Source organism: Rhinopithecus roxellana, chromosome 4, assembly GCF_007565055.1.
Source record: "Rhinopithecus roxellana isolate Shanxi Qingling chromosome 4, ASM756505v1, whole genome shotgun sequence".
Taxonomy (NCBI): Eukaryota; Metazoa; Chordata; class Mammalia; order Primates; family Cercopithecidae; genus Rhinopithecus; species Rhinopithecus roxellana.
Window position 1 is genome coordinate 8,036,339 of NC_044552.1, and position 24,921 is coordinate 8,061,259.

The window sequence follows — 24,921 nt, forward strand, 5'->3', positions numbered from 1 at the left end:
GGCCATTCAGTGCCTGTCTTTAAGATGTCATTATTTAGATAACAAAATGTCTGGATTCTTTTCACCTTCTGTCGTTCCCAACTTTCCAAAGCAGTTGTCAGGAAACCAAATGGCGCGATTTCAAACATTGGGAAAGTCCAGTTATCCAGAATGCACCCACACGCTGCCACTCCATGCCAAGAATTCCATTAAGGTCATGTTTCTGCTCGAGGAACACTCACCGATACTCTGGAAACCTCAGGTGGTTGATTAAGAGCCACAGGTCCTATTGCACATAGGTGACACCTTTGTGAAAAAATTTTGGTCCCCCCAAGCTTAAGCTGTTTGATTTGGGCATTGGAACTCTGAAATCCAGATGCTTCATGACAAAATGACTCTGGGGGGAGCTGTGTCTACCTCCTATTGGGAGTACCCTGGACCTAAGTGAAATGTGGCCCAGTGCACAGGTGTGATTCTTCTCTTCTGTGCTGGGTACCACATGTGGGGCTCACAAGCATGATTCAGTGCACTTGGATAACTCTATTAATAGAAGTATGTGATTATTTTTCACATCATCTTTCTTATATGGTAGATGTTTAATTTGATCCATTGTACGCAAGTATGTATTATTTCACCTTTTTCTGTTCTTGAACAAAAATAGTACCTCTAACCACAGTCTTTCTAGAATCTAGTCCAACTTGACCACTTTAAGAATCTAAATCTAATGAATCCTATTCCACTATTCATAACTCATTCTACCACTTGGATTCTCCATTCTAAATCTCTGGGTCTTCCATTGACACCTTCTAGTGTAAATCTATGTTGGAAAAAAGATGGGTTCCTCCAAATGTCTACTATGTGCTTGCTACTCCTGGTCAAGTTGGGACCATCAAGGCTGACCATTCAATCCTAGTAGAAAGCTTGTATTAGAGACTCCATTCAAGGAACCAAATCTCAAGATTGTCACAAATCTATGCAACATGTAAGCCCTATGCCGAAATCTGGAGACATTTAGCATTTCCCTCTATTGGAAGAAATGCTTACCATAAGATACAAATGTAAGTACCTATTTTTTATTTTAAAAAATGAATATAATTTGTATTATACCAAAAGACAAATCATATGATTGTCCCTTAATCCGTTAAAATTTCTAGATTGTTACAGAATGCCCAGCTCTGTTTTTGCAAGAATTCATTGTAATAAGAGTTCTCCTTGGGTCAAATGGTCACGCTTGGTCGTCCCAACTCACCCAAGTGCAGCAAGCACATATTCAGCAATTATTTGTTGAATGAATAATGACATGATTGGAAAAGAAGTGATAGGTAGATTAACTGGATTTCCCAAGGCCCCTCATCTGCCCCTACTCCCACCTTAAACACAAATACCTACCATTTGAGTTGTTTTCACTTACCCTAGAGACTATCAGCTGTTCCAGATTTTGGGGAGTTTCAGACCAAAAGCTCTGTAAATATTTCCTAAATCAAAACCACACAGGCAGAGTTCATTCAGTCTACTAATTGAGAACTATTGCTTTCCATAGTGAGACATGCAGCAGTTTTAAGAAAGAAATAGGCCTTGAGAGGAAAATATTTGTAAAGGGAACAAAAGCAAATGCTGTTGTGTTTGCCAATCACATCTTGGAGAACCAGTGGGTATTAAAAGAGGGAAAACAAAGAGGTCTGATATTATTATATGCCTTTCTTTCAAGTACACACATACACACACCAAAGTCAGCCCAGCCCTTTTTAGGGGGAATGTTTCTGGCAGAAATAATTACTCTATACTTATTGCTGCTGGAGTTGTGGCCCCATGGGGGAACAGGAGGTACAAGGGAATGAGGTGGAGCTGCTGGGGAAAATGCATGGGCAGTGAGCAATTTATAAAGGGCTCGGTTTGGTCTACTTGGAGAGAGGAGTGTATATTTTAAAATATCACATGTAATTAACACTGGAAGAGGGGAATGAAATGGCTGACACCAGTGATTCCAGGGAGTTTTTGTATAAAACAGACGAAGGGGAAAAAACCTGATTAGGCACCAGCCTTAAGTACAGTTTCCTTGTATTTCCTTTTTCCTCTTTACCATATGATAACATAGCTTAAAATTAGTTCTGATGGCTAATCAGAATGAGTGGCTCTTTCTTTTCCTGGAGTGGTTAAGAAGTACTGTGCATTGTGCCAACACCGCACACTGTTCAATGGATGTAAGAAGAAAAGAACGGATTAGTTACTTGGTGGCATACAGCTCTGTATCTCTCTTCAGTTGAATCAGAGAGATCCTGTGGTACCAGGGTCTGTGATGTGTCTGAGGGCAGTGTGGGAATGTTGTCATCCAGCTCTGCTACATGGGCGATTCCTCCTCCCTGCTGGCCCGAATGCTTACCTCCCAGCCGGCTCCAATGCCTCCCACTCACAGTTACTTCAGCTTCTGATGGTGCACTGGAAATCTGTACTGTAAAGATGGAGTGTTGAACTAAATTTAGGCTGTTGAATGATAAAGCAGGAAGTAGCTCAAGACAGAAATACAAAATCAAATCAAACTCTCTCTTCAAGAGAAGAAGCTGGGACCCAGAAGGATGTGTCAGAACAGGACAAGTATTTGCACATGATCGGCAGATGTGAGGCATGGTCATCCAGGTGAGCAGACAGGGGCTCTCCTCCCCAAGGAGTCTCCTTTACTTGGTTGAAGGGTGTTTGTTAGCCTTACCAAGTTGCTTTTCTAGTTTGTAATGCAAAAGGATGATCATTGCTAAACAAGGATGTGATAGGATGGAGTGGAGTTAAAGAACTCTAAGACTTCCCAAATGAAAACCGTACAAAGGCACACAATGATTGCCCCACCAACTAAAAATAATAGTAGCAGCAAAAGTGGCCCAAAGGTGGGGTGTGGGCCAAGCACAACCCACAGAATTCCAAAGTCTACCCTAGAGTTGCATCATGTTTAAAATCTCAATCTCTGAGACTATGACTCCCGACATGTCCCCTCTGAGGAAAGGACCCAGGGGAAGGGTTCTGGGCTTAACAGGAAAACATGGCAAGCTGAGGCCTGAAGTGTGAGTGGGCAGAACCTCCTAAACGGAGAAGAGCCATGTCCAAGCCAACAAGTTGGGCAGCCTGGTTATGCCCCAGTAGGCTCTTGGCTGGCCTCCTAGAAGTTCTCCCTTTTACGTCAACTGTTGAGGGAGGAGTAGGCGCTCCCATTCTCAAGGCCAGTTCCAGAGGCAAGTGAGCCCTTGAAATCGGAATGAGACTTCTTTAGTACAGACAGATGTTCTGGCATTTCAGAACTGTGTTTTATTGCATCCATGCAAGATGGTCAAAGAGGAAAGCCAAACCTTTAAAACTGCTTTAAAAAGGCACAGGCTATATTTTGGCTAGATGGATACTTCTTCTGCCTTTTATTTGTTGCAATAAAATACACACAACATAAAACATATTTTAATCATTCTAGGGTGTGCAGTTCAGTGGCATCAAGTAAACCCTTAATATTGTATACGAATCGCCGTCATCCAGTTCCAGGACACTTGCATTAACCTAAAAGAGAACTTGTTATCCATTAGCAGTCACTCTCCATTCCCACAACCCCCTAACCCCCGGTAACTGTGAATCTACTTTCTGTCTCTATGGATTTGCCTGTTTTGGATATTTCATTGAAGTGGAATCATACAATATGCTACCCTTTGTGTCTGACTTCTTTCATTTAGCATGTTTCTAAGAGTCACAGAAAATGCAGCATGTATCAGCACTTCATTCCTTTAATGGTTGAATAATATTTCTTTTTATGTAGATAACACATTTGGTTTACCCAGTCATCAGTAAATGGACATTTGGGTTGTTTATGCCTTTTGGAAATCGTGAATAGTGTTGTTGTAAACATTCATGTAAAGATTTTTGTTTGTCTGTTTTCAGTTATTTTGAGTATATACCTAGGAGTAGAATTGCTGGGTTGTATGATAATTTGGTGTTCAACTTATTAATGAACTTCCAAACTGTTTTCCATAGAGGCTGTACTATTGTACACACTCACCAGCAGTACATGAGGATTCCAATTTCCCCAAATCCTTGCCAACACTTGGTGTTTTCTGTATTCTTAATTATTATTGCCATCCCAGTGAGTATGAAGTGGTGTCCATTGTGGGTTTGATTTGCATTTCCCTAATGACTAAGGATGCTGAGCATCTTTTCACGTGCTTGTTGGCCACTTGTATATCTTCTTTGGAGAAATGACTTTTCAAGTCCTTTGCCCATTCTTAAATTGGATTTGTTGTTGTTGTTGTTGTTGTTGTCAGAGATTTTTTTTGTTTGTTTGTTTGTTTTCAGATGGAGTCTCACTCTGTTGCCAGGCTGGAGCGCAATGGCACGATCTTGGCTCACTGCAACTTCCGCCTCCTGGGTTCAAGTGATTCTTCTGCCTCAGCCTCCTGAGGAGATGAGACTATAGGCGTGCACCACCATGCCCAGTTAATTCTTGTATTTTTAGTAGAGATGGGGTTTCACCATTTTGGCCAGGATGGTCTTGATGTCTTGATCTCGTGATCCGCCCGCTTTGGACTCCCAAAGTGCTGGGATTACAGGCGTGAGCCACCTCACCTGGCTGAGTTCTTTTTGTATATTCTGGATACTGAAACCTTATCAGACATGAGATTTATAAATATTCTGTCTCATTCTGTAGGTTATGTATTTACTGTCTTGATTGTCCTGTTTTTAAAGAGAAGATACTGAACAAAGCACTTAGGTGCCATTAGGAAAAGAATACCAAATAGGATAGTAACAGGCACAAAAGTTTTGAGTTAAGGGAAGTCTCCTCACTGTCATTTGTTTTCTCTCCTGGCTATCAATAGACGGCTCATATCCGAAGTTTCCTTGAACTAACCACAGTGTATTAGGTCATTCTTGCACTGCTATAAATAAATACCCGAGGCTGGGCAATTTATAAAGAAACAAGGTTTAATTGGCATATGGTTCTGCAGGCTGTACAAGAATGGCGCTGATGTCACCTGGCTTCGGGGAGGCCTCTGGAAGCTTACAATCATGGTGGAAGGAGAAGAAGGAGCAAGAGCAAGAGCAGGAAGGTGCCACACATGTTTAAATGATCAGACCTCACAATAACTCAGTTACACTTGCAAGGTAGTACCAAGGGGATGGTGCTAAACCATTGGTGAGACATCCACCCCCATGATCCAGTCACCTCCCTGGCCAGGCCCCACAGCCAATATTGCGTATCACATTTCAACATGAGATTTAGGCAGGGACACACATCCAAACTATGTCATATGGCAACAATACACTGTGTAAAGACTCTATGTGCCAGCCACGGCACATAGGTATGGGGATTTAGTAACACATGCCTTACATGTATTTTTCTCCTGTTCCTGTAGATACCTTGCAATATAAGGGTTATTATTTCTATCGTATAGATGAGGAAACTGAGAAGCAGATATGTTAATGAGCGGACGAAGACCTCACTGCTCACAAGTGGCAGAGTCGGGACCCAGACTCAGGTCTGTCTGACGTGAAAGCTAGAACTTATCCTACTCACTCACCAGTTTGGTACATTTTGCTCTGGGGCCCGTAGGGCCTCCATGAGTTCATTTGGGGCCTTTCTGGCCATAGAAAGGAGGACTAGCAGAGGTTTTGGGTCTCTGGGGCCAATGTACACTTTAATCAGGGCAACTCTGCTTTGATCTCTTTTCTAATCTGTGACTTTTTTATATGATTGTGTTTGGGGAGGAAAAAAAAAGAGAGAGAGAGAGGTATCTGGTGCCTTAAAACGTGTTTGAAATCCACTGCAAAATCATGTTACTTCATGGAAGAAAATCCCAAAGCTCTTGTAGCCTCTTGTAAAATAGAGGTTTCATTAAAGGAAGGCTTTTCCTAAACCTTATAGATAGAAATGTGGTATTGCATTTGTACACACCTGCAGTCACACGTGCGTGCACGCACACACACAAACACACAGACGCAACCTCCCTCCACTCCCCAATTCCTGCGCATTCCTATTCCCTACTCCAGACAGAGGATGCCAGCTCTAGGGAAAGTTGCCTCTGAACACCCACTCACCAAAAAAAAAAACAAAAACAAAGGTGGCTCTTGTCAGCAATTGCATCCACACTTCCCAGCAGCCCTGGTTGTTGCCATTCATTGGTCAGGTATGATGCTGCCTGCTCACCTTTGACAGCCTTCCCATCTGCCAACCAGCCCAGAGAGTCTCCAAACCGAGCCACCTTTCTTGCAAAGGGAGTTCCCACCCACCCAAGAAGGAGATCTTTAGCTCCTCCTCTTTGCCAGTCATGATGATGATGATACTCAGGAAGAGATCCATTCTGTGGAAACTCCACAAGGTGAGGCCACATCTAAATAGCTAACAGGTGAGTGTCCTTCCTCCCTGCCTGTACCACTGGCTTGGATGGAGAGGTAGCTGCATGGCCAGGTGAGGGGGCCACGGGGCTGGGCGCTCCCACATGACATTTCTGATTTTCCAGACAGCATGTCTCAGCAGGGTGCTGATCTGGGCCTGGAAATCCCCGTCCAGAGTGTTGATCTCTGTCTCGAGCTCTCTGCATTTCCCTTGTTAGAAGATTAGGGCTGTCCGACGAGTTTGTCGGAGGTTATTGCAGGCGTCTGAGGTGCCAGCGTGGGAGGGTGAACAGTTGCCGAGAGGGTGAGGGGCTTTGAAGTGGGTGGGCAGGAAGGTGAATTTGTGAAGTTTCTCAGAACTGCAACTTGGTTTTCTGAACATTTATCCTGTGCGCCAATAAATTGTTGCCAGATGTCTGCTCCGATATAGTTCTAGCGTGAGATCACATGAAGATATTTAATGCCATTAACTACCTTAGTCAGAAATGAGGAAGGGGTGCTGGGGAGGCTTCCTGCCCACTAGGTAAATTGGGATCCAAGAGCAGAAAGCCTTTTTATCTTCCATTCCTAGTTTTCTACAACTTAAACACATATAGGACATTTTATCTTGTATGCCCTACAAGAAACCAAGAAGCTAGAACCGCCCCCCAGTCACATCGTGCGAGTCTCCCTGAAGCTTTGTTGCAACTCTGAACTTTGTAACATGGGCCACAGGCAGCATTTCACAATGGTCACAGCGCACAGTTGTATACCTTGTGTTAGACGTGCAAAATATGGTTAGTGCAAACATTCTCACTAAATTAACTATGGCTTGCCAAATTAATTCCTGGAAGCAAAGAGAAAGAAATCCAATTTTCTAACCAATTATGCTTATTGATTTTTCAAGGTCAGGCCTCAAAGAAAAATGCAGAAAGAGTAAAAATTGCCATAGGACTTTATGAAGAAATTGTATTTGAAATATGGTTTTATATCTACTTCAGCAATAACTGTCATTCACTTTGTCTATGAGTAGATCCAGAGTCTCACTTCTAGGTAGAGGGTGTGTTGTGTGTTCACACTGGGATACGGACAGATATGGGTATGTTTAGGATCTGAGGAATAGGCTTACTGATTTGGGGTCTATTTGCTGGGGCTTAAGAGCTTTTTAGTAAATAAATTATCCAACCCCGCCCCACAACCCAAATTAAGAAACTCATCTGTAGCAAGTAGCAAAATGTCCACCTGGAAGTCTATCATGTGATCCCTACATTCTTTCGGTGCCACAGTAATATGTTTACCTTGTGACCATAATTCACACTTGACCTACATCTCGTTGTGAACCAGGAACCAAGACGTGCAATTTAAAACATTCTCTTTTGAGGGGGCACAAATGGCACATTTGTTAACAAGACATGAATTTAGAAATAATTCTTTGGAGGTGTAAGATAGAAAAGGTGTAATTTATAAAGTGTCATTTGGTTTATTAACATATGTACATTCAAAACAAGCTTCCACTTTGAGAGAGAGAAAAGGAAAACCAATTCTGTTTGGCACCTTTGACAGAAACCTGACCTCATGTTTGCGCACACCCACGCCCACACCCACACACCCTCCTTCCATTGCTTTATCCCTACCAATTCTGTGACAAAGGTCAAGCTTTAGAGCATGGTCACCATGTAATAAAGTCTGGACTATTTCACCCAATGCAAGGTTTGCTTTGCCACCATTCTCACTCCTCCAATATTTCCTGGGGTGTAAGCACAGCCTGACCCCGGACTGCCTGTGTGGGTGGCACTGGGGAACAGGGAGTCTTATTACAAATGGTGATAATTAATAGGTCCTCAGACCTATTAAATCAGAATCTCTTGGGGAGGGATCAGAGATCTCATTTTGTGTTTTTTCTGTTGTTGTTACCATTGAGACAGAGTCTTGCTCTGTCACCTAAGCTGGAGTGCAGTGGTGTCATCACAGCTCACTACAGTTTCAAGTTTCTGGGCTCAAGTGATCTTCTTACCTAGCCTCCTGAGTAGCTGGAACTCCAGGTGTGTACCACCATGCTTGGCTAATTTTAAAAATTAATATTTCTTTCTTTTTTTTTTTTTTTTTTCCAAAGATGGGATCTCACTATATTGCTCAGGCTAGTCTTGAACTCCTGTCCTCAAGCGATCCTCCTGCCTAGGCCTCCAAAGTGCTGGGATTATAGGTGTGAGCCACTGCACCTGGCTAGGAATCTTGTGGTTTTTTTTTTTTTGAGACAGAGTCTCACTCTGTTGCCTAGGCTGGAGTGCAGTGGCACGATCTCCACTCACTGCAAGCTCCGCCGCCTCCTGGGTTCATGTCATTCTCCTCCCTCAGCCTCCTGAGTAGCTGGGACTATAGGAGCCTGCCACCATGCCTGGCTAATTTTTTTGTATTTTTAGTATAGACGGGGTTTCACCGTGTTCACCAGGATGGTCTAGATCTCCTGACCTCGTGATCAGCCCGCCTCGGCCTCCCAGAGTGCTGGGATTACAGGCGTGAGTCACTGCGCCTGGCCGGAATCCTGTTTTTTTAACAAGATCCCCAAGTAATTCTTCTGCACAATAATGTTTGGTAACCACTTCCAGAAGATTGCAAAAAAATTGGTTTGTAAAGGAACTGGACCCAAGGCCTTGACTTCAGGCTCATATATATCTCAGCAACTGGGCTGTAGTCTCTACCACCATCCTCCAACAGCCCAATGACAAGAAAAAGAAATGCACAAAAACGTGATTAAATGGGAAGCAACAGAATAGGTGAGAGAAAAATCCAATTAACAAATGCTAGACTGCTGAAAGTAGAATGGTTTTTAACTGTCCTCAGTGACTCAAAGACATCCAAGCCATCATTACTTGCAGAGCAATTGTGGTTCGGGTAGCCAGTAGTATTGACATACATATATAATCTAATGTGGATGCTGACTTAAATCAAATGAACCATGAGAACAGCAAAATGAAGCAAAATAAAAAGTAACAGTGGGATTCTTCTTCAAATAAATATGCTATATTAATGTATGGATTGACAGTAATTACCATTAAATATACATATATTGGGGACACAGCTCAAAATTTGTTACTGATAAGGATGCATAGTCAGAAGTGTTCAGGACCTTGATAGTGGAGATCGATTTGAAAGATAAAAAAATTAATTACAATATGGTGCTAATATATGGTCATATATGACTAATCTTAGAAGATATCTGTGTTTTAATAGAAGACGAAGCTCAGTCTGAAGGACTCCCTCTTTGATGGTGAATTTAGGGCTCTCTGGTTGGCAGGTAGATGAGCTATGAGGCAGTGAAGCTTTTACCAGGATAATTACATTAAATAAGAAACTTCTAGTGGTTCTTAACCAGACCCTTGGCTGGGATCAGGAATTCAAGGCAGTCATGATTTTTCCATGGTCACCCAATCACCTTTCCTTCTCCAGTGGAATTCAGAATGCAGTCAAGTCAGTTACTGGTGGGTTCTGCAGGTAGTTTGAGGACGAGTTTATTATAGAATGCATTATTGTAGAATGAATCCAGTTCATTATAGAATGCAAATTTTCATGTACACTGTAAAACTATTACATTTAGGTTTACTTCCTTTGCCAAAAACTTTCAGACAGGTTTATTCCTCTTTATATTTTGTGTAACTTTATAAATTACATAAGGAATACAGCACATGACTTGTATTAATCTAAAAATACATATACACACAGGATAAAGTGCAACCCAGCAGAACATGTCTGTGACATTCACTTTCTTAACCCCCCACAGAAGAATTTTCTGAGTTAATGGAAATAATGTTGTTCTCTAACAAAGTCAGGTTATTTTTCCACACTGTTATGTGTGGTTTTTGGCATTCATATATATGAATATATATATTAATATATATACATATTTTATACATATAAAAAGACATATTTGGAGACAGAGTTTCTCTCGTTGCCCAGCCTGGAGTGCAGTGGTGCGATCTCGGCTCACTGCAGCCTCTGCCTCCCAGGTTCAAGTAATTCTCCAGCCTCAGACTCCCAAGTAGCTGGGATTACAGGTGCCCACCACCATACCCAGCTAACTTTTTGTAGTCTTTTAGTAGAGATGGGGTTTCACCATGTCAGCCAGGCTTGTCTTGAACTCCTGGTCTCAAGTGATCCACGCACCTGGGCCTCCCAAAGTGCTGGGATTTCAGGCGTAAGCCACCACGCCCGGCCCGGCTCAGCTTTTTACTGAGATTTTGTATAGACTGCTTCACTTGTAAGGGTCAACCCTGTGGTCTCACCAATTCAATAATTTTCAGAAAACATTTATTTGTACTTTGCTTGGGAAGGAAAGCTCAGTTATTTACCTATCTCCTCATTTCTTTTTGAATTTACACTGTAGCTGGTACACGTCTATTTCATGCTTCCCAAAACGTCAAACGTATTTTTAAAAGGGATCCAGTTTAGGGTGATCAGATGTCTTAGTTTGCCCAGAACAGTTCTGGTTTTAGTACTAAAACTCTCACATTCCAAGGAACCTGTCTGTCCTGGGTAAACCAGGATGGTTGAGGTAGCCACCGGCCCCATGGGGCTGTTTAGGTCTCCAAAATTTAAAATAGAATAAAATTAAAAATTTGGTTTCTCTGTTGCATTAGCCACATTTCAAGGGCTCTATGACTACCCATGAGAACCTCACGGGACAACGCAGAGATAGAAATTTCCATCATTGCAGACAGTTCTGTCGGATAGTGCTGAGCTAGAGGGTATTTCCTGCAATCGCCTAGAACCAACATCCTTTAAAACAGTGCCCTAGTCAAGTGTTAAGCAATCTCATGTGATGTGGCTGGCACCTCAGTGAATGCTCAGAGTGTACTGGGTCAGCAAAGCTGCAGTGAAAACTTTTGTTTTTTAGAGTTTGCACATCCTGATGCATCAGGCTTCTGGGACTATGTCCTCATCTTCTTAGAGCCCAGGAATTTATAAACAGTTGTTGGCATTTAGTGGAAATCGGGGACGTGGCAGGAGGAACATTTAACATGACAGCAAGAAAAGATAATTTGGCTCTTTTAAATTGGGCATGAGGCATGAGGGTCATGCTAATTTTGTTCCCATTTATAGATTTTTTTCCTTGACGTGCAGCACAGCAGAGAGGATAGCTGGGTCAAATTGGGTTAGAGCTAAAGGAGCTCAGGCACAAGGAAAACCACCTTTGGAATGAACAGCTTTTAAGTCCATTTCATCCCTAACCCAAGCAATGGGCTATAAAGTTGGATGGGAGCTACAAAGTGGCCAGAGTCATGGGGAGATGTTTGGCAACATCTGTCCTCCCCCAGGACAAAGGCAAATTAGAAACAGAGACAGAGACAAACTGCTTGTCTGTTTAAAGATTCAGTGCTGAAGAATCTAGTTGTGAGCACAGGGTTTATCTGTTTCATAGCATTTTATTGAAGACCTGCAGAAGTCTGTCCTTGCTCTTCAGTCATTCACAGTCTGGTGGGGACTCTAAAGTATTTACTAATTTTAAAACTATAAGATTTAATGTAACAAAGGATGATTTATGAAGATGGCAATGATAGCGATGATGATGATAATAAGTAATATTTATTGGGAGCTTTCCAGGTGTCAAGCTCTATTCTAAGTGCTTTACATGAAGAAGTACAAGACAATACTCTGGGAATATAGTTGCTAGAAGGATCCTCAGGTAAAAATATAGCATTCTGTTTTTCAAGATTTCTCCGAAATGTAGCATATAAACAAAGCAAAATCCTTTTATAAGTCATTTAGAGAAATAGCGTAGTACAGCCATTTCGGCAATACATTTTATTTTTTTAAATGACCTTTTTATTTTGGAATAATTTTAGATTTACAGAACTGTTGCAAAGATAGTACAGAGAATCCCCATATGATGATGGATTTTTGAGTCAGACAGCCATGGCCTCAAGTCCCAGTTCTGCTGTTTATGCACTGTGTGTCCTTGGACCAGTTATTTAAACACTCATATCCTCAGATGTGGCTTCCTTGATGGTAATATAGCACCATAACACTTGCTTTAGAGGGTTGTAGGAAACAAAAAATGAGAGAATGTGTGTGAAGTGTGTGCACATGCTTAAGCCATTGACGTGCCTAATAAACATTAGTACTTATTTTTATTTATATAGAAAGTATATTCGTTATTAAAAAATAAAGAAAATAATACGTTACAATAATTTTAAATGGGCTGATGTCTACTAATCATACACAAACATTCCTTCTCTCTTCACCACCCTGCCTCAAAAAGAGAGGTAATGATAATTCACCAACTTGCGACTTCAGGTCAATTGCAGTTGCTCTTTTCAATTCCTAAGAAACTGCAGGGGCCAGTGGGAAATTCTGAGTTGTTACAGTCTTAATGGAAAGCCCCAGGTCAAAAGTGAAGACTTTTCTTCAGTTTAAAAGCTAATGTTGGCCTTAAGACAACTGTGAAATATGTTTGGAAATTGTTCCCACCAAATGTTTTCTGGAAAGAATTCCGGCTGCTAGCAATTGAAAGCCTAGTGATAGATTTAGCACCTCGGCCATGCTGAAGAAACATTGCAGAAGTTGTTCCGGCGAACACATTTTCTAGCAATGGGGTACTTGTTGTGGGCCACATGGGCATTCTGGCCAGGTTGTGGCTGTGAGGACATTCTCCAAGGGTTTCCGATCCTAAAACCTAATGCTTACTGAGAGCTTATGACCTCAGAGGCTCTGTCCTTAGTACTCCATAAGCACTGTCTCCTCCAATCCACACAGCAATGCTGTAAATTGGGTATTATTATCATCATCCCCATTTCATAGTTGAGGAAACTGAGACACAGAGAGTTTCAGGTACATGTCCATGGCCATGGTGTTGGGAACAAATGAAGCCAGGGTTTTTGTTTGTTTGTTCGTTTTTGTAGAGACGGAGTCTTGCTCTGTCGCCCAGGCTGGAGTGCAGTGGCATGATCTCGGCTCACCGCAACCTCCACCTCCCAGGTTCAAGCAATTCTCCTGCCTCAGCCTCCCAAACAGCTGGGACTACACGTGCACACTGCCACGCCCAGCTAATTTGTTTTGTATTTTAATAGAGACGGGGGTTTCACCGTGTTGCCCAGGCTGGTCTCGAACTCCTGAGCTCAGGCAATCCACCTGCCTCGGCCTCCCAAACTGCTAGGATTACAGACATGAGCCACCATGCCCAGCCGAAGCCAGAATCTGAGGTAGGTAACTCAGGATTTAGGACTCACACTCTCGGCCACTATGTGAAAATCTTTTGCCTTGATTAGCTTTGGAATTCACACTTCTCCAGAAGCCAGCCTTTCACTGCAGAATAGCAGCCTCATGACAATAACAGAAAGAGATTTGAGAGCCCCTCAAGTCAACTGGTAGCTGTCAGACATTTCCTCAGGCATCCTCTCATTCGTGGCATCCTAAGGATGACTCTAGTGGTAGACAACAGATCCTTGAACAGCAACAGCCCAGGCTGCAGGTTAGACTTTCCTAGTTGGCCATGTAGCCTGATGGCTTCTGGACTCTGTGTTCTCTTTTGGCTCCTGATCCAGTGCTCATTTTGAAAGTTACAGCCAGATTAATGAAAACAGGGATTGTCACACTTGCCCCATTAAAGGGCTAAGGACTACATAAAACTGTTCTATGTTACCACAGCGGTGGGGAGGGTATTGTCATGCAATGAATTCCTGAAATGAGGTTACTGGATGAAGTGCAGCAATTATTGCTTTCCAGAACAGGAAAAAAAAAAAAAAAAAAAAAGCTACCTCCCCAGCACTTCAAGCAAGTTCATTGAGAAAGCAGCCTCATGGTTTGAAGGCAGCCTTGAAGATAAATGGCTGCACTCCATCTACGACCTATGTAGGCCTTTTCCAAATCATTTTGACATCACTCCCTCTGAATCTTAGAAGGCAAACACAGGAAGGGAAAGGGCAAAACATGGTGGAAAGAGATTTCGACATCGTTCAAGTGAAAGTATACAAGGGAACAGTTACTGGAGTCTAGGGTCAGGAGACAGTTGCTCTACCCAGCTGATAATCAGCTGTACTTCTGTCCACGGAGCTCACGTCTATAAAACATTCTTATCCTCAGCAGGCCAGGGTTCAAATAAATCTTTCTCTGAAAGTAAAAAAGAGAAGCTAATTTTATTTTACACTGGCATGTGATTTATTTTGGGCACCCACAAAACAAATTGGACTCATGCTGAGTAGCCTAAAACACCATGAACATTCTAGAGGAGATTGGTGGAAAATGGTTAGTGTCCATGAACCTCAACCAACTAGATAATGTGAAGCGATCCCAGATGATTTATTAATGTGCAATAATGCAGACTTATTTAGCAAGGAGAAAATACCACGGAGGCCAATGTGTGTGACCTTCAACTTCAGCCGTTTTGTAAACAAGCGTTCTATGAGTTTTCATTTTATTTTCACACAGTTTGAGGATGGCTTTCTATCCACAGGGCAGTAAACGATTAACCAAAAGAGCTCCTTTTAACCAAATGAGTGTGAGGAACTCTGTGGTGAGCAATCTGGCAGCTTTTTTTTTTTTTTTTTTTTTTTTTCCAAGATAAGGAGATTTTTAAAAGCACAGCAACCTTTTTCTTGCTTTTATGAAACACTGTCCTATGTTTCCAGGCAGAAAAGCAAAAACTTTCGAAAGGTCATGTAATGTCATTTCAGCAATGTAGGAAAAAAAAAAAGAATCAACAACCAAAAAAGATAATGAACTTTGACAGACAGCATGTTTTGTGTGTCTGTGTGGTGTGTGTGTGTGTGTGTGTGTGTGAGTGTTTCTTTTTAGATGGAGTGCTCGCTCTGTTGCCTAGGCTGGAGTGCAGTGGTACAATCTTGGCTCACTGCCATCTCTGCTTCCCAAGTTCAAGTGATTCTTCTTCCTCAGCCTCCTGAGTAGCTGGGACTACAGGCGCTCGCCACCATGCCCAGCTAATTTTTGTATTTTTAGTAGAGATGGGGGTTTCATCATATTGGCCAGCCTGGTCTCCAACTCCTGACCTCATGATCTGCCTTCCTCAGCCTCCCAAAGTGCTGGGATTGCAGGCGTCAGCCACCGTGCCTGGCCTGACAGCATGTTTTAAAGCAGAATAGAAGTATGTACACATACATGTGTAATTCTGAAAGGATTTCACTTTGAAATTTGATCACTGTAATGCCTTAATAAAGGCCACTTGTTCATGAAGGGCTAGATTAATCTTTGAGCTGTGTTATATAGGAAATCAAATCCTGGTCTATTATAGGAGCCATCATTGACATCTTCCATGAGTGCAAACGTGGGCAGATATAGAAAGAAGCAAATAAAGCCATTTCCTCTTGCCAGGGAAAGGAGTTGGTTCATAAAAACACTGGATAAGGTCCTAATGTGCTTCTGTAAGGCTTTAGAAGCGTTTCTCTCTCACTCGCCTCATAGGATCATGCCATGCCCCACACTGGGGGCACCGAGTTTTTCTGGTGTGGAGAGCAGTGGTCCTCCACTGGAGGTGATTTTCTCCCCAAGGCAACTTTTGGTAATGTCTAGAGACATTTTTGGTTATCACATGGGAGCCCGCATGGTACTAGATAAACCAAACGGACGAATCTAGCACCACAAAGGTCCAGAAAATTAACTTGTCATCAGAATCATAGTGTACAAAAGTCAGGCCAGGACCCAGGTACCAAACCCAAGCAGGGTGTCTGGCTACTAAAATAAAATATTTAAATATGACTTAGAGTCTCCTAAGAATCAAAATACAAAATGCCCAGGTTAAAAGCAGAATAAATAATAAAGTTGGCGGATTACTCATTGCAGCGTTGCTCACACTCATTTGGTTAAAAGGAATTATTCTAGATACAACTGAAAGGTAATAGTTACATCAAGAATCAGGGATATCACAACTTTAATGAAAACAAGATCATCACTGACACAGAGGTGAATCAGATACTGGAATTATCTGATAAAGATTTTAAGGCAGTTATTATAAAAATGCTTTAATGAACAATTATGAATTATTGAAAGAAAAATAGAAAATGTCAGCAAAGAAATTGAAGTTATTTAAAAAGAACCAATGGAAATTATAGAACTGAAAAATACAATAACAGAAATAAAAATTCACTGGATGAGCTCAATAATAGAATGGAGATGACAGAGGATAGAATCAAAGAACTTCAAAATAGATGAATAGAATTTACCCAATCTGAAAAACAGAGAGAAAATATCCTGAAAAAAAAAATGAATGGATCTTCAAGGAACTGTAGGACAGTAAAAAAGATCAAAACTTCATATCCTTTGAGTCCCAGAAGGAGAGCAGAAAGTGAGTGGTTTGAAAGCGTATTTGAAAAAAAGAAAAAAAAAAGTTGAAACCTCCCCAAATTTGGTAAAATACATAGACCTATAGATTTAAGAAGTGGAACAATCTTAAAATAGGAAAGCCGAAAGAAATCCATGCCTTGACACACCATAATTAAACTTCTGAAAACTAAACACAAAATCTTGAAAGCAGCCAGAGCATAATGACACATTTACCACGGGGGAATACAAATTCAAATCCTAGCACATTTCTCCTCTGAAACCACAGAGGCTACAATAAGTGGCACAGCATTTCTTAAGTGCTAAAAGAAGGACTGTCAACAGTGAATTCTATCTCTTACAAAACAGGAATACACGGGAAATAAAGACATTCTTTGATGAAGGTAAATTTAAAGGATTTGTTGCAAGCAGACCTACCTAAAGGAAGTGGAAAAGAAGCGACTCAAACTGAATGACAATGATCAAAGAAGGCAACCTGAAGCACTGGGAAAGACGAAAGAACAATGTAAAAGTCAGGAATACAGACAGGCAATAGACTAGCTCTTCTCAGGAATTTAAAAAATCATATTTAATGAGTAGAACAAAAAATTATAACAGCATCTGAGAGTCAGGACTATGATGTTTAAAAGTGGGAAAAGATAAAGGGATTAAAACAGAAGTAAGGATTCCATACGTAATTTGAAGTGATAAAATGTCAATGCCAGTAGACTGTAATAAGTTACATTTGTATATTGTCACACCCAGAGCAACTGCTAAGAAAATTACACAAAAAGGTACATTCAAAAATACTATAAGTAAATCAAGATGGAATCCTAAAAAGTGTTCATGTAATACACAGGAAGAAGAAAGGACCAGAGGCATAAGAAGCAGAGGAAACAAAGAGAAAACCAATAATTAAACAGAAGACTTGAGCCCTAATAACAACTACTTTAAATGTAAATGGTTTAAATACACCAATTATAAGGCAAATATTGGCACAGTGGATAAAAAACAAAACAAACCCAAACAAACCGTGACTCAACTATATGCTATATACAAGTAACTCATTTTAATTTCAGTGAAATACATAGGTTTAGTCAAAGGACTAAAAATACTGTGTAAGCATTACTTATTTTTTTGTAAAAGAAAGAATAGCTATATTAATATCAGATAAAGTAGATTTTATCCAAGCAAAGAAACTTCTAGAAACAAAGGGCAATGTTACATAGTAGTAAAAGAATCAACCCACTCTAAAGGATAATTGCAAGGACAGCCGGGAAAGGAATGAGGCCCATAGACCCAAGTTCAGGCAAGCTGATTTGTTGTCAGTCCTGTCAGGCTATCTCCTGACAAAAGCAGAGGAGGCAGATCTGCTTACAGACTACCGCAGGGCTTTATAGGGCGAGGAACTGGGTCAGGGTGGGGGAGCTGAGCTGGGTGTGTAGGAGGGCTAAGTCAGGGTGGGGGGAGATGAGCTGGGTGTGCAGGAGGGCTGAGTCAGGGTGAGGGGGCTGAGTCGGGGGTGCAGGTGTCTTGACCGCATCCTGGAGATGTTTTTTGCCAGTTTTGTTATGCAAGGTGAACAGACATGTTAACTGCATCCCGTAACTGCCTGGACAGTTACTGGAGGGGTCAGTGAAGGGGGGGATTGTCTTTAGCCCAGGGGGAGCTGTGCAGAGGTCACAAAGGACTACATTGTAAGACCCATAGGAAGGGAGGGGAAACAGTCTGGTCGGGGTGACCCCAACATTCCAGCCTTTGAATAGATGATAGGAAAGGGGGCTCTTCAGGCCCCCTGGCTGCTTCAGGCTGAGCGGGGGCGGTAACTAGGGGAAAGGCTGGAAGGTGGTGTTGGTTTTGGTTTTGAAATTGTTGATACTCCTGGAGTAACATCATGTCGTATATGGTTCCATGGGTAAAGGCTTGGATATGATTCTGCAAAAACTGGGTGAAGAGGCGTATTAAGCAAGGCACGAAGATTAGGAGGAGAAAAAGGATTATAGTGGGTACAAGGAGAGGTAGTAGCCAGGGGGCCCAGGTGCTGAGAGACCAAGAGGGCCAAGAAGGCCATATAGCGGAGCTGCTTTCCCTGATCTTTTGGGCTCGATCTTTGAGTTTTTTTTACTGCATCCTGAATGAAGCCTGACTGGTTAAAATAAAAGCAGCATTCTTCGTCTAGGAAAATGCAGAGTCCTCCTTTGTCAGCGGTAAGTAGGTCGAGACCTCTGAGATTTTCTAAGACAACTGCCGCTAGGGAGTCTAGCTGAGCTTGTAAGGTGGATATGGAAGTTACAAGGTCATCTATACCATCTGAAAGGCCTTTTGATAAGGTTTTATGGTGATAAGAGGAGGTTGTGATTTCTGCTACTCCTGTGCCTGCAGCCACTGTGATGCCTAGGCCTACAAGTAGTGGGATAAGCTATATGACCCGGCACCTGTGGTGTGAGAGTTGAGGATTTAAGGTTTGGAGGGGCAGGTTTTCTCCTGGAGCTATGTCTATTTTAGAGCTGAGGAAGACCAGTGTACAGGTGCCTGTCCAGTTGGTGGGGAGATAGAGGTAGGTGGAGGTGCTGCATAGAAAGAATACACCTTGGCTAGGGAGGCAGAATTGTAAATGTATGGCAAAAAGGGAGTGTAAAAGGTTGTTCTCTGAGCGCCAGGTGTGGAGGGAAGAGGCTAGAGCCACTCCGGTTGGGGGTTGAAGAGGGTGTGTTGAGGTGAGCTGGCTAGCTCCTACTGCTGAGTTTTCTAAGTGTAGAAAGAAGTGTTTTGTGTGAATAAGCAGTTCATTTGAAGGTGTGTTAGGCAGTGGGATTTCCATGCATTCGGAAGTGGGGACAGGATCTAGACAAGCGCTCCACCCTGCAATTTCTGAGCAGGGCCTGTGTCGGTTATTGCAGAATCCTGATGTTTTTCCCGTGACTTGGGTCTGAGGGGGTTGGAAATTTTGAGAATTTGTGTGGGGTTTGTTACTGTTGTTTGGATGCCTGTTGAGGGAGTGAGTGTTAAGATATAGTTGCATAAGCTAGAGGAGAGGGTGCCTAGGGGGACTCCTGAGGAAAGTTCACGTTTTATGCATAGGGATGCATGTTGGCTGAGTTTTAGTAAGTGCTCCTAAGATAACCTTGTGTTTTGAAGTATGTGCGGGAAGATTGAGTTTGTGACCTTTGAGTGCATTTACTCCTCTGAAACTTTGGTAGCGGGGGTGGAGGGTTATACTGGTGAGAACCCAGTGTTTGAGGGGAACTGGGAAGGCATCCTTTGATGTGGTTTCTGAGGGGTGTACACAGAACCAGCAGGCCTTGGCCAGGGAGGGGTTATTTTGATTGAGTATCGTATGTGCCTGTTGAATGGTGTGCTGAAGGTGGAGCGGTAGTGAGAAGGAGGAGGGGAGAAGGAGTAGATAGAGAGAGAGCAAGTGTAAAGGTAAAGAATTCGGCTTCATCTGGAGTGAATTCCTGTAAATTCCCTTGAAATAGAAGATCGGTGATCCAATCAAGGAGTGCCGTGAGGGTGGGATGTTCTGGGTAGGACCATGAGATGTTTTCTGTGATGCAGTGAAGGAAGAGGGTGAAACGGCAGGACAGGCAAAGACAGGACATTAGGGAGGGGCAACTATTTGTTGGTGGCTGTTACACCTGCTATAAGCGGGATTATGAGGCAAAAGATTACGGATATTGAGATTTTTTGTTTGAAACTCCACCCAGGAGGCAAGACAGTATATAGTCCTATGGCAAAGAGTAGAGTAAGTAGTGTGATTCCTGCAAGGGCAGCGTAATGGATGATTTCCATTAATAAGGGTTTGGATACTTAATGGTAAGGGGTGACAACTTATCTGTTATGGTTCATGGGGGAAGAGTGGGGTCTTCTGGGATGGGTGTTAGACAGAGTCGAGTTGGTCTGAGAAGGGTGCTGGAGTATTTGCAAGGAATAGCTGGTTGGTTAGTTGGTGGCGGGTCAGCTCCAGTGGCCCTTTTTAACCTGGAAAGATGGTACCAAAAGTTGTGTCCTGAAAGTCTGGCTGCAATGGGGGTAGTGAGAAGGACTTGGACAGGGCCTTCCCCTCTTCAGTTTGAGACTCATTGGAGTAAGAGTTTTTAGAAAGATGTATTCTCCTGGAAGAAGTGTTTGGTCGGTGGGGCCTTGGTGGGGTTTTGGGAGTGCCTGCTCAGCTTGTTCATGGAGAATATGACAAATGAGGGAGAGTGTTGGGAGGTACTCTCCTAATTGAGAGTTAGGAGGGGGCCTCTTTTGTAAGAGGAAAGGGCGTCCATACATTAACTCAAATGGACTGTGGAAGGAGGGAACTTTTGGACTGGCTCTGATGTAAGCCAGTGCTATGGGTAAAAGGGAGGTCCAAGGTTTTTTGACCTCAGATGTGAGTTTGGTTAATTGAGTTTTGAAAATTCCATTTGCCCCCTCGACTTTTCCAGATGACTGGGGCTGGTATGGGATATGGAGGCACCACTGAATGCCAAGGGATTGGGAGACTTGTTGGGTAATTTGGGAGATGAAGCTAGGCCCATTGTCTGATTGTATGGAGTGAGGGAGACCAAATCTAGGGATGATTTCTGTTATGAGAATTTGGGAGACTTCTGCAGCTTTTTCTGAAGGGTAGGAAATGCTTCTACTCCACCTGAAAAAGTGTCTATGAGGGTAAGAGGGTATTTAGTTTTTTTGACGGGAGGCATGTAGGTGAAGTTTACTTGCCAGTGCTCCCCTGGGAGTGTTCCTCTGAGCTGGTGTGTAGGGATGAGGAGACGGCGGAGGATCCCTTGGGAGGAATATACAACAGTTTGAGGTTATGTCCTTTAGTGAGATGAATAGTTGGGGGGAGGAGAAATAAGGGCGAAGGAGTAGGTACAGAGGGTGTGCACCAATATGGAAGCACTGGTGAAGAGATGTTAGAATTTCCTTGCTTTGCTCTTGGGGAAGAACGAGCTTTTGATGTTTGATTATCTAGTCCCCTTGAAGGGAGGCTCCTTGCTGTAGTATCGAAGACTTTTCGGTGGGAGGGTATTTGGGTGGGACTGCTGGGGTGACAAGGAGGATGGGTGCAGGGAGAGGAGAAAGGGAGCCCTGTTTTGCTGCCTTGTCAGCCTTCCTGTTTCCTTTTGAGATTTCATCTGATCCTGCTTGATGTCCTCAACAGTGTACGACTCCTGCTTCAGTTGGGAGGTGTGCGGCCTGAAGGAGTTGGTAAATAAGGGGCCATTAGTAGTGGGGGTTCTTTTGGTGGTAAGGAACCCTGTCTCTTGCCAGATGGTGGCATGAGAATGAAGAATGTGATAGGCATACTTGGAGTCTGTGTATATGTTGACCTGTTTGTCTTTGGAGAGGGTTAGGGCTCTGGTGAGAGCTGTGAGTTCTGCCTTCTGGGAGGAGGTTCCTTGGGAGTAGGAATTTAGCCTCAATTACATAGTTTAAGGTAACTACTGCATACCCAGCAATTTTGGGAGAGCCAGGGGCTCCGGAAGATGAGCCGTCTGCGAATAATTGGTCATCTGGGTTAGTGAGAGGCTCAGAGGAGATGTTAGGGAAGTGTGGCTGCAGGTGATCCAGAATGTCAGTGCAAGAATGAGTAGGAGGGGAAGAGGATATTGGAACTAGGGATGCCGGCTTGAGGAGGGCTCTTTTGGCAAGTCTGAATTTGGGATTTTCAATAAAGAGGGCATGGAGTGACTGAATTCGGGAAGGAGAGAGGGAGCTTAACGCCCGGGAGGAGAGAAGATCCTGTAAGTTGTGAGAGCTGTGGACGGTGGTGCTTTGGCCGAATGTTAGTTTTTTACTTTCCAGAGCTAAAATAGCTGTTGCTGCTGCTAATGCTCTAAGACAGGTTGGCCACGCTCTGACAAGTGTTGTCTAACTGTTTAGAGAGATATGCCACAGCAGCAAAGGAAGGAGGACTTCCTTTCTGTTGCCCTAAGACCCCTGAGAGCTATTCCTTGGTTTTCGGCGGTATAGAGAATGAAGGGTTGGGAGATATCTTGTAAGGACAGGGCAGGTGCAGTGGCGAGAGCAGTTTGGAGTCTACGAAAAGTGGGAAATATGTTATGTGTGGGGCTTAGGGGTTCACTGAGAGGGCCTCTGGCTGCTTCAGAGAGGGGCCGAGCCAGGAGGGCAAAGTTGGGAATCCATATCCTAAAGAAACCTGCCAGTCCTAAGAAAGAGAGAAGTTCATTTTTTGAGGAAGGCAGAGGCAAGCTGTTTCTTAAGGTTGCTCGTGCTGGGGTCATGGCTCGGGCCCCGGGGGAGAGTTGGACTCCTACGTATGTTACTGTTGGGGTAGACAGTTTGGCAAACAACAAATCTCTATTAGCATTTAGAATTTACCTTCTACCATGAATAGTGCTGAGGGCACAGAGATGTATCAGACACCCCTGGAGGAGCGTATAGTGATTGGCTGCATCAGTGAGGATTCCAACAGGAAAAGGCAGTTCCCTCAGCTGAGAGTTTAATGATGGGACTATTACCCCAAGGATGGGCAAAGGTAAGACAGTTCTGTAAGAACTTGGACGTACAGATCAGCTGTAAACGTAACGAGCCATCTCAGATGGACTCTGTGCAGATTATGAGGGTAGGTGGAACAAGTACAAGTCCCGCCAACTTACCTTGCCTTCAAGCTTAACATTTGAGAGCTATATTGGTTAGCTGTTTGTTTAGCAACAGCAGCTGGAGAACCTCTCTCTTGTGTCAAAATGAAACCACACATCAGCAGACTTGTTCACCATCATCTCAAGAACTCTGTGCCCTATGTCCCTATTTCCTGATCATCACTGCTCGACCTGCAGATGTCACCTAGGAGTGTCGTCCGACCCCTCCTGCTGCAGCTGGCGCCATGGTATGTGTGGGTGTGTGTGAATCTGTGTGGGGTTGGGGCATTTCTTCAGAGGCCAGCCCTGGTCAGTTGCTCCCTTAGTTCAGTTGGCGTCTCAGCTTTGGGAAATGAGATAGTCACTGTTGCAGGTTCCTTGAACCCCATTTCATACTGAAGGAAATTAACACCCCAGTGAGGCTGATGGCTGGTCAGCTCCAGGTCCTGAAGCATGTACAAGCTTGGACTCAAGCCCACGTGCCCTGACTCTGTGTTTTGTACCTCATCCCTTGGTGACTGGATAAGAAATGGGTTATATCTCTACCAGGAAAAACTGTTATTTGTGCCGGTGGCCATGACTACTTTACCGTGGGACTCCCTTCATCCTTATCTTCTCCTACATGGTGTCTGGAGCTTCCCATGACTTACTCAATGCATTAATCGTTAGCTCAATCTTCCATATATTTAGAATGACAGAATAATGTGCAGGATAATTTAAGCTCCATTAGTACTTTATGCATACCTCTATTATAGTACTTATCACATCGTGCGCTAATTTTTTGTTTACATACCTGTCTCTGCCACTTGGCAGTGAGTTCCTCAGGGGCTCAGGCTGTCTTACTTATTTCTGTATTCCACCTCCTCCCCACAACCCAGCAGCTGAACACATTGAACACAGTAGGTTTTTAATGAATGAGCCGGCTTATGGTAAGACTCAGTAGACTGGTACACCTGGTATTCCACATATTCATTTATTCAGCAAATATTTTCGTAACTGTTACTATTTTTTAAATTGCCAAGTAAAAATTGTATACACCTGTGGTGTGCAACGTGATGTTTTGAAATCTGTATGCATTATGGAATGGCTAACTCAAGCTAATTAACACATGCATTACCTCACATACTTATCCTCTTTTTGCAGTGATAACACTATAATACCTTTTTATTTTTTCCCCACAAAGTCTGGTTCCATTGTCCAGGCTGGAGTGCAGTGGTGTGATGCCAGCTCACTGCAACCTCCACCTCCCACACTCAAGCAATCCTCCCACCTCAGCCTCCCAAGTAGCTGGGACTTACAGGTGCGCATCACCACACTCGGCTAATTTTTGTGTTTTTAGTAGAGATGGGGTCTTGCTATGTTGCCCAGGCTGGTCTCAAGCTCCTGGGTTCAACTGATCTGCCCACCTCAGCCTCTCAAAGTGCTGAGATTACAGGTGTGAGCCACCATGCCTGGCCGAAAAGACTTATTCTACTCTGTTAGCAATTTTCAAGCATATGATACATTGTTATTAATTATAGTCACCATGTTGTACAATACATCTCTTACACTTATTCTTCCTGTCTAACTGAAATTGTATATCCTTTGACCAACTTTCCCCAACCTCCACTCCCACCTTCGCCCCAGGCCTCTGGTGACCTCCATTCTACTCTCTGCTTCTTTAAATTGCACATATAAGTGAGGTCAAGTAGTATTTATCTTTCTGTGCCTGGCCTATTTCACTTAACATAATACCCTCCAGGTCCATCTA

At 43.1% G+C, this 24,921-nt stretch overlaps 1 protein-coding gene across 4 annotated transcripts in view; it reads left to right on the forward strand.

Annotated features, from left to right (window-relative positions):
• Positions 1–6,288: 6,288 nt before the first annotated feature.
• The window catches only part of ADTRP (androgen dependent TFPI regulating protein), an 89,417-nt gene continuing 70,784 nt past the window's right edge, over positions 6,289–24,921 (forward strand). The window contains exon 1 of one of the 4 annotated variants that reach the window (XM_030929562.1): positions 6,289–6,344. Coding sequence is in view for 1 of the 4 variants with exons in the window: in XM_030929564.1 (XP_030785424.1) it covers positions 23,417–23,419 (3 nt within the window). In the remaining 3 variants the exon portion in view is untranslated. Of the gene's footprint in view, positions 6,345–18,388; positions 18,786–21,696; positions 23,420–24,921 lie in introns of those variants that run through there. The other 3 variants (XM_030929563.1, XM_030929564.1, XM_030929565.1) reach the window with 3 other exon arrangements.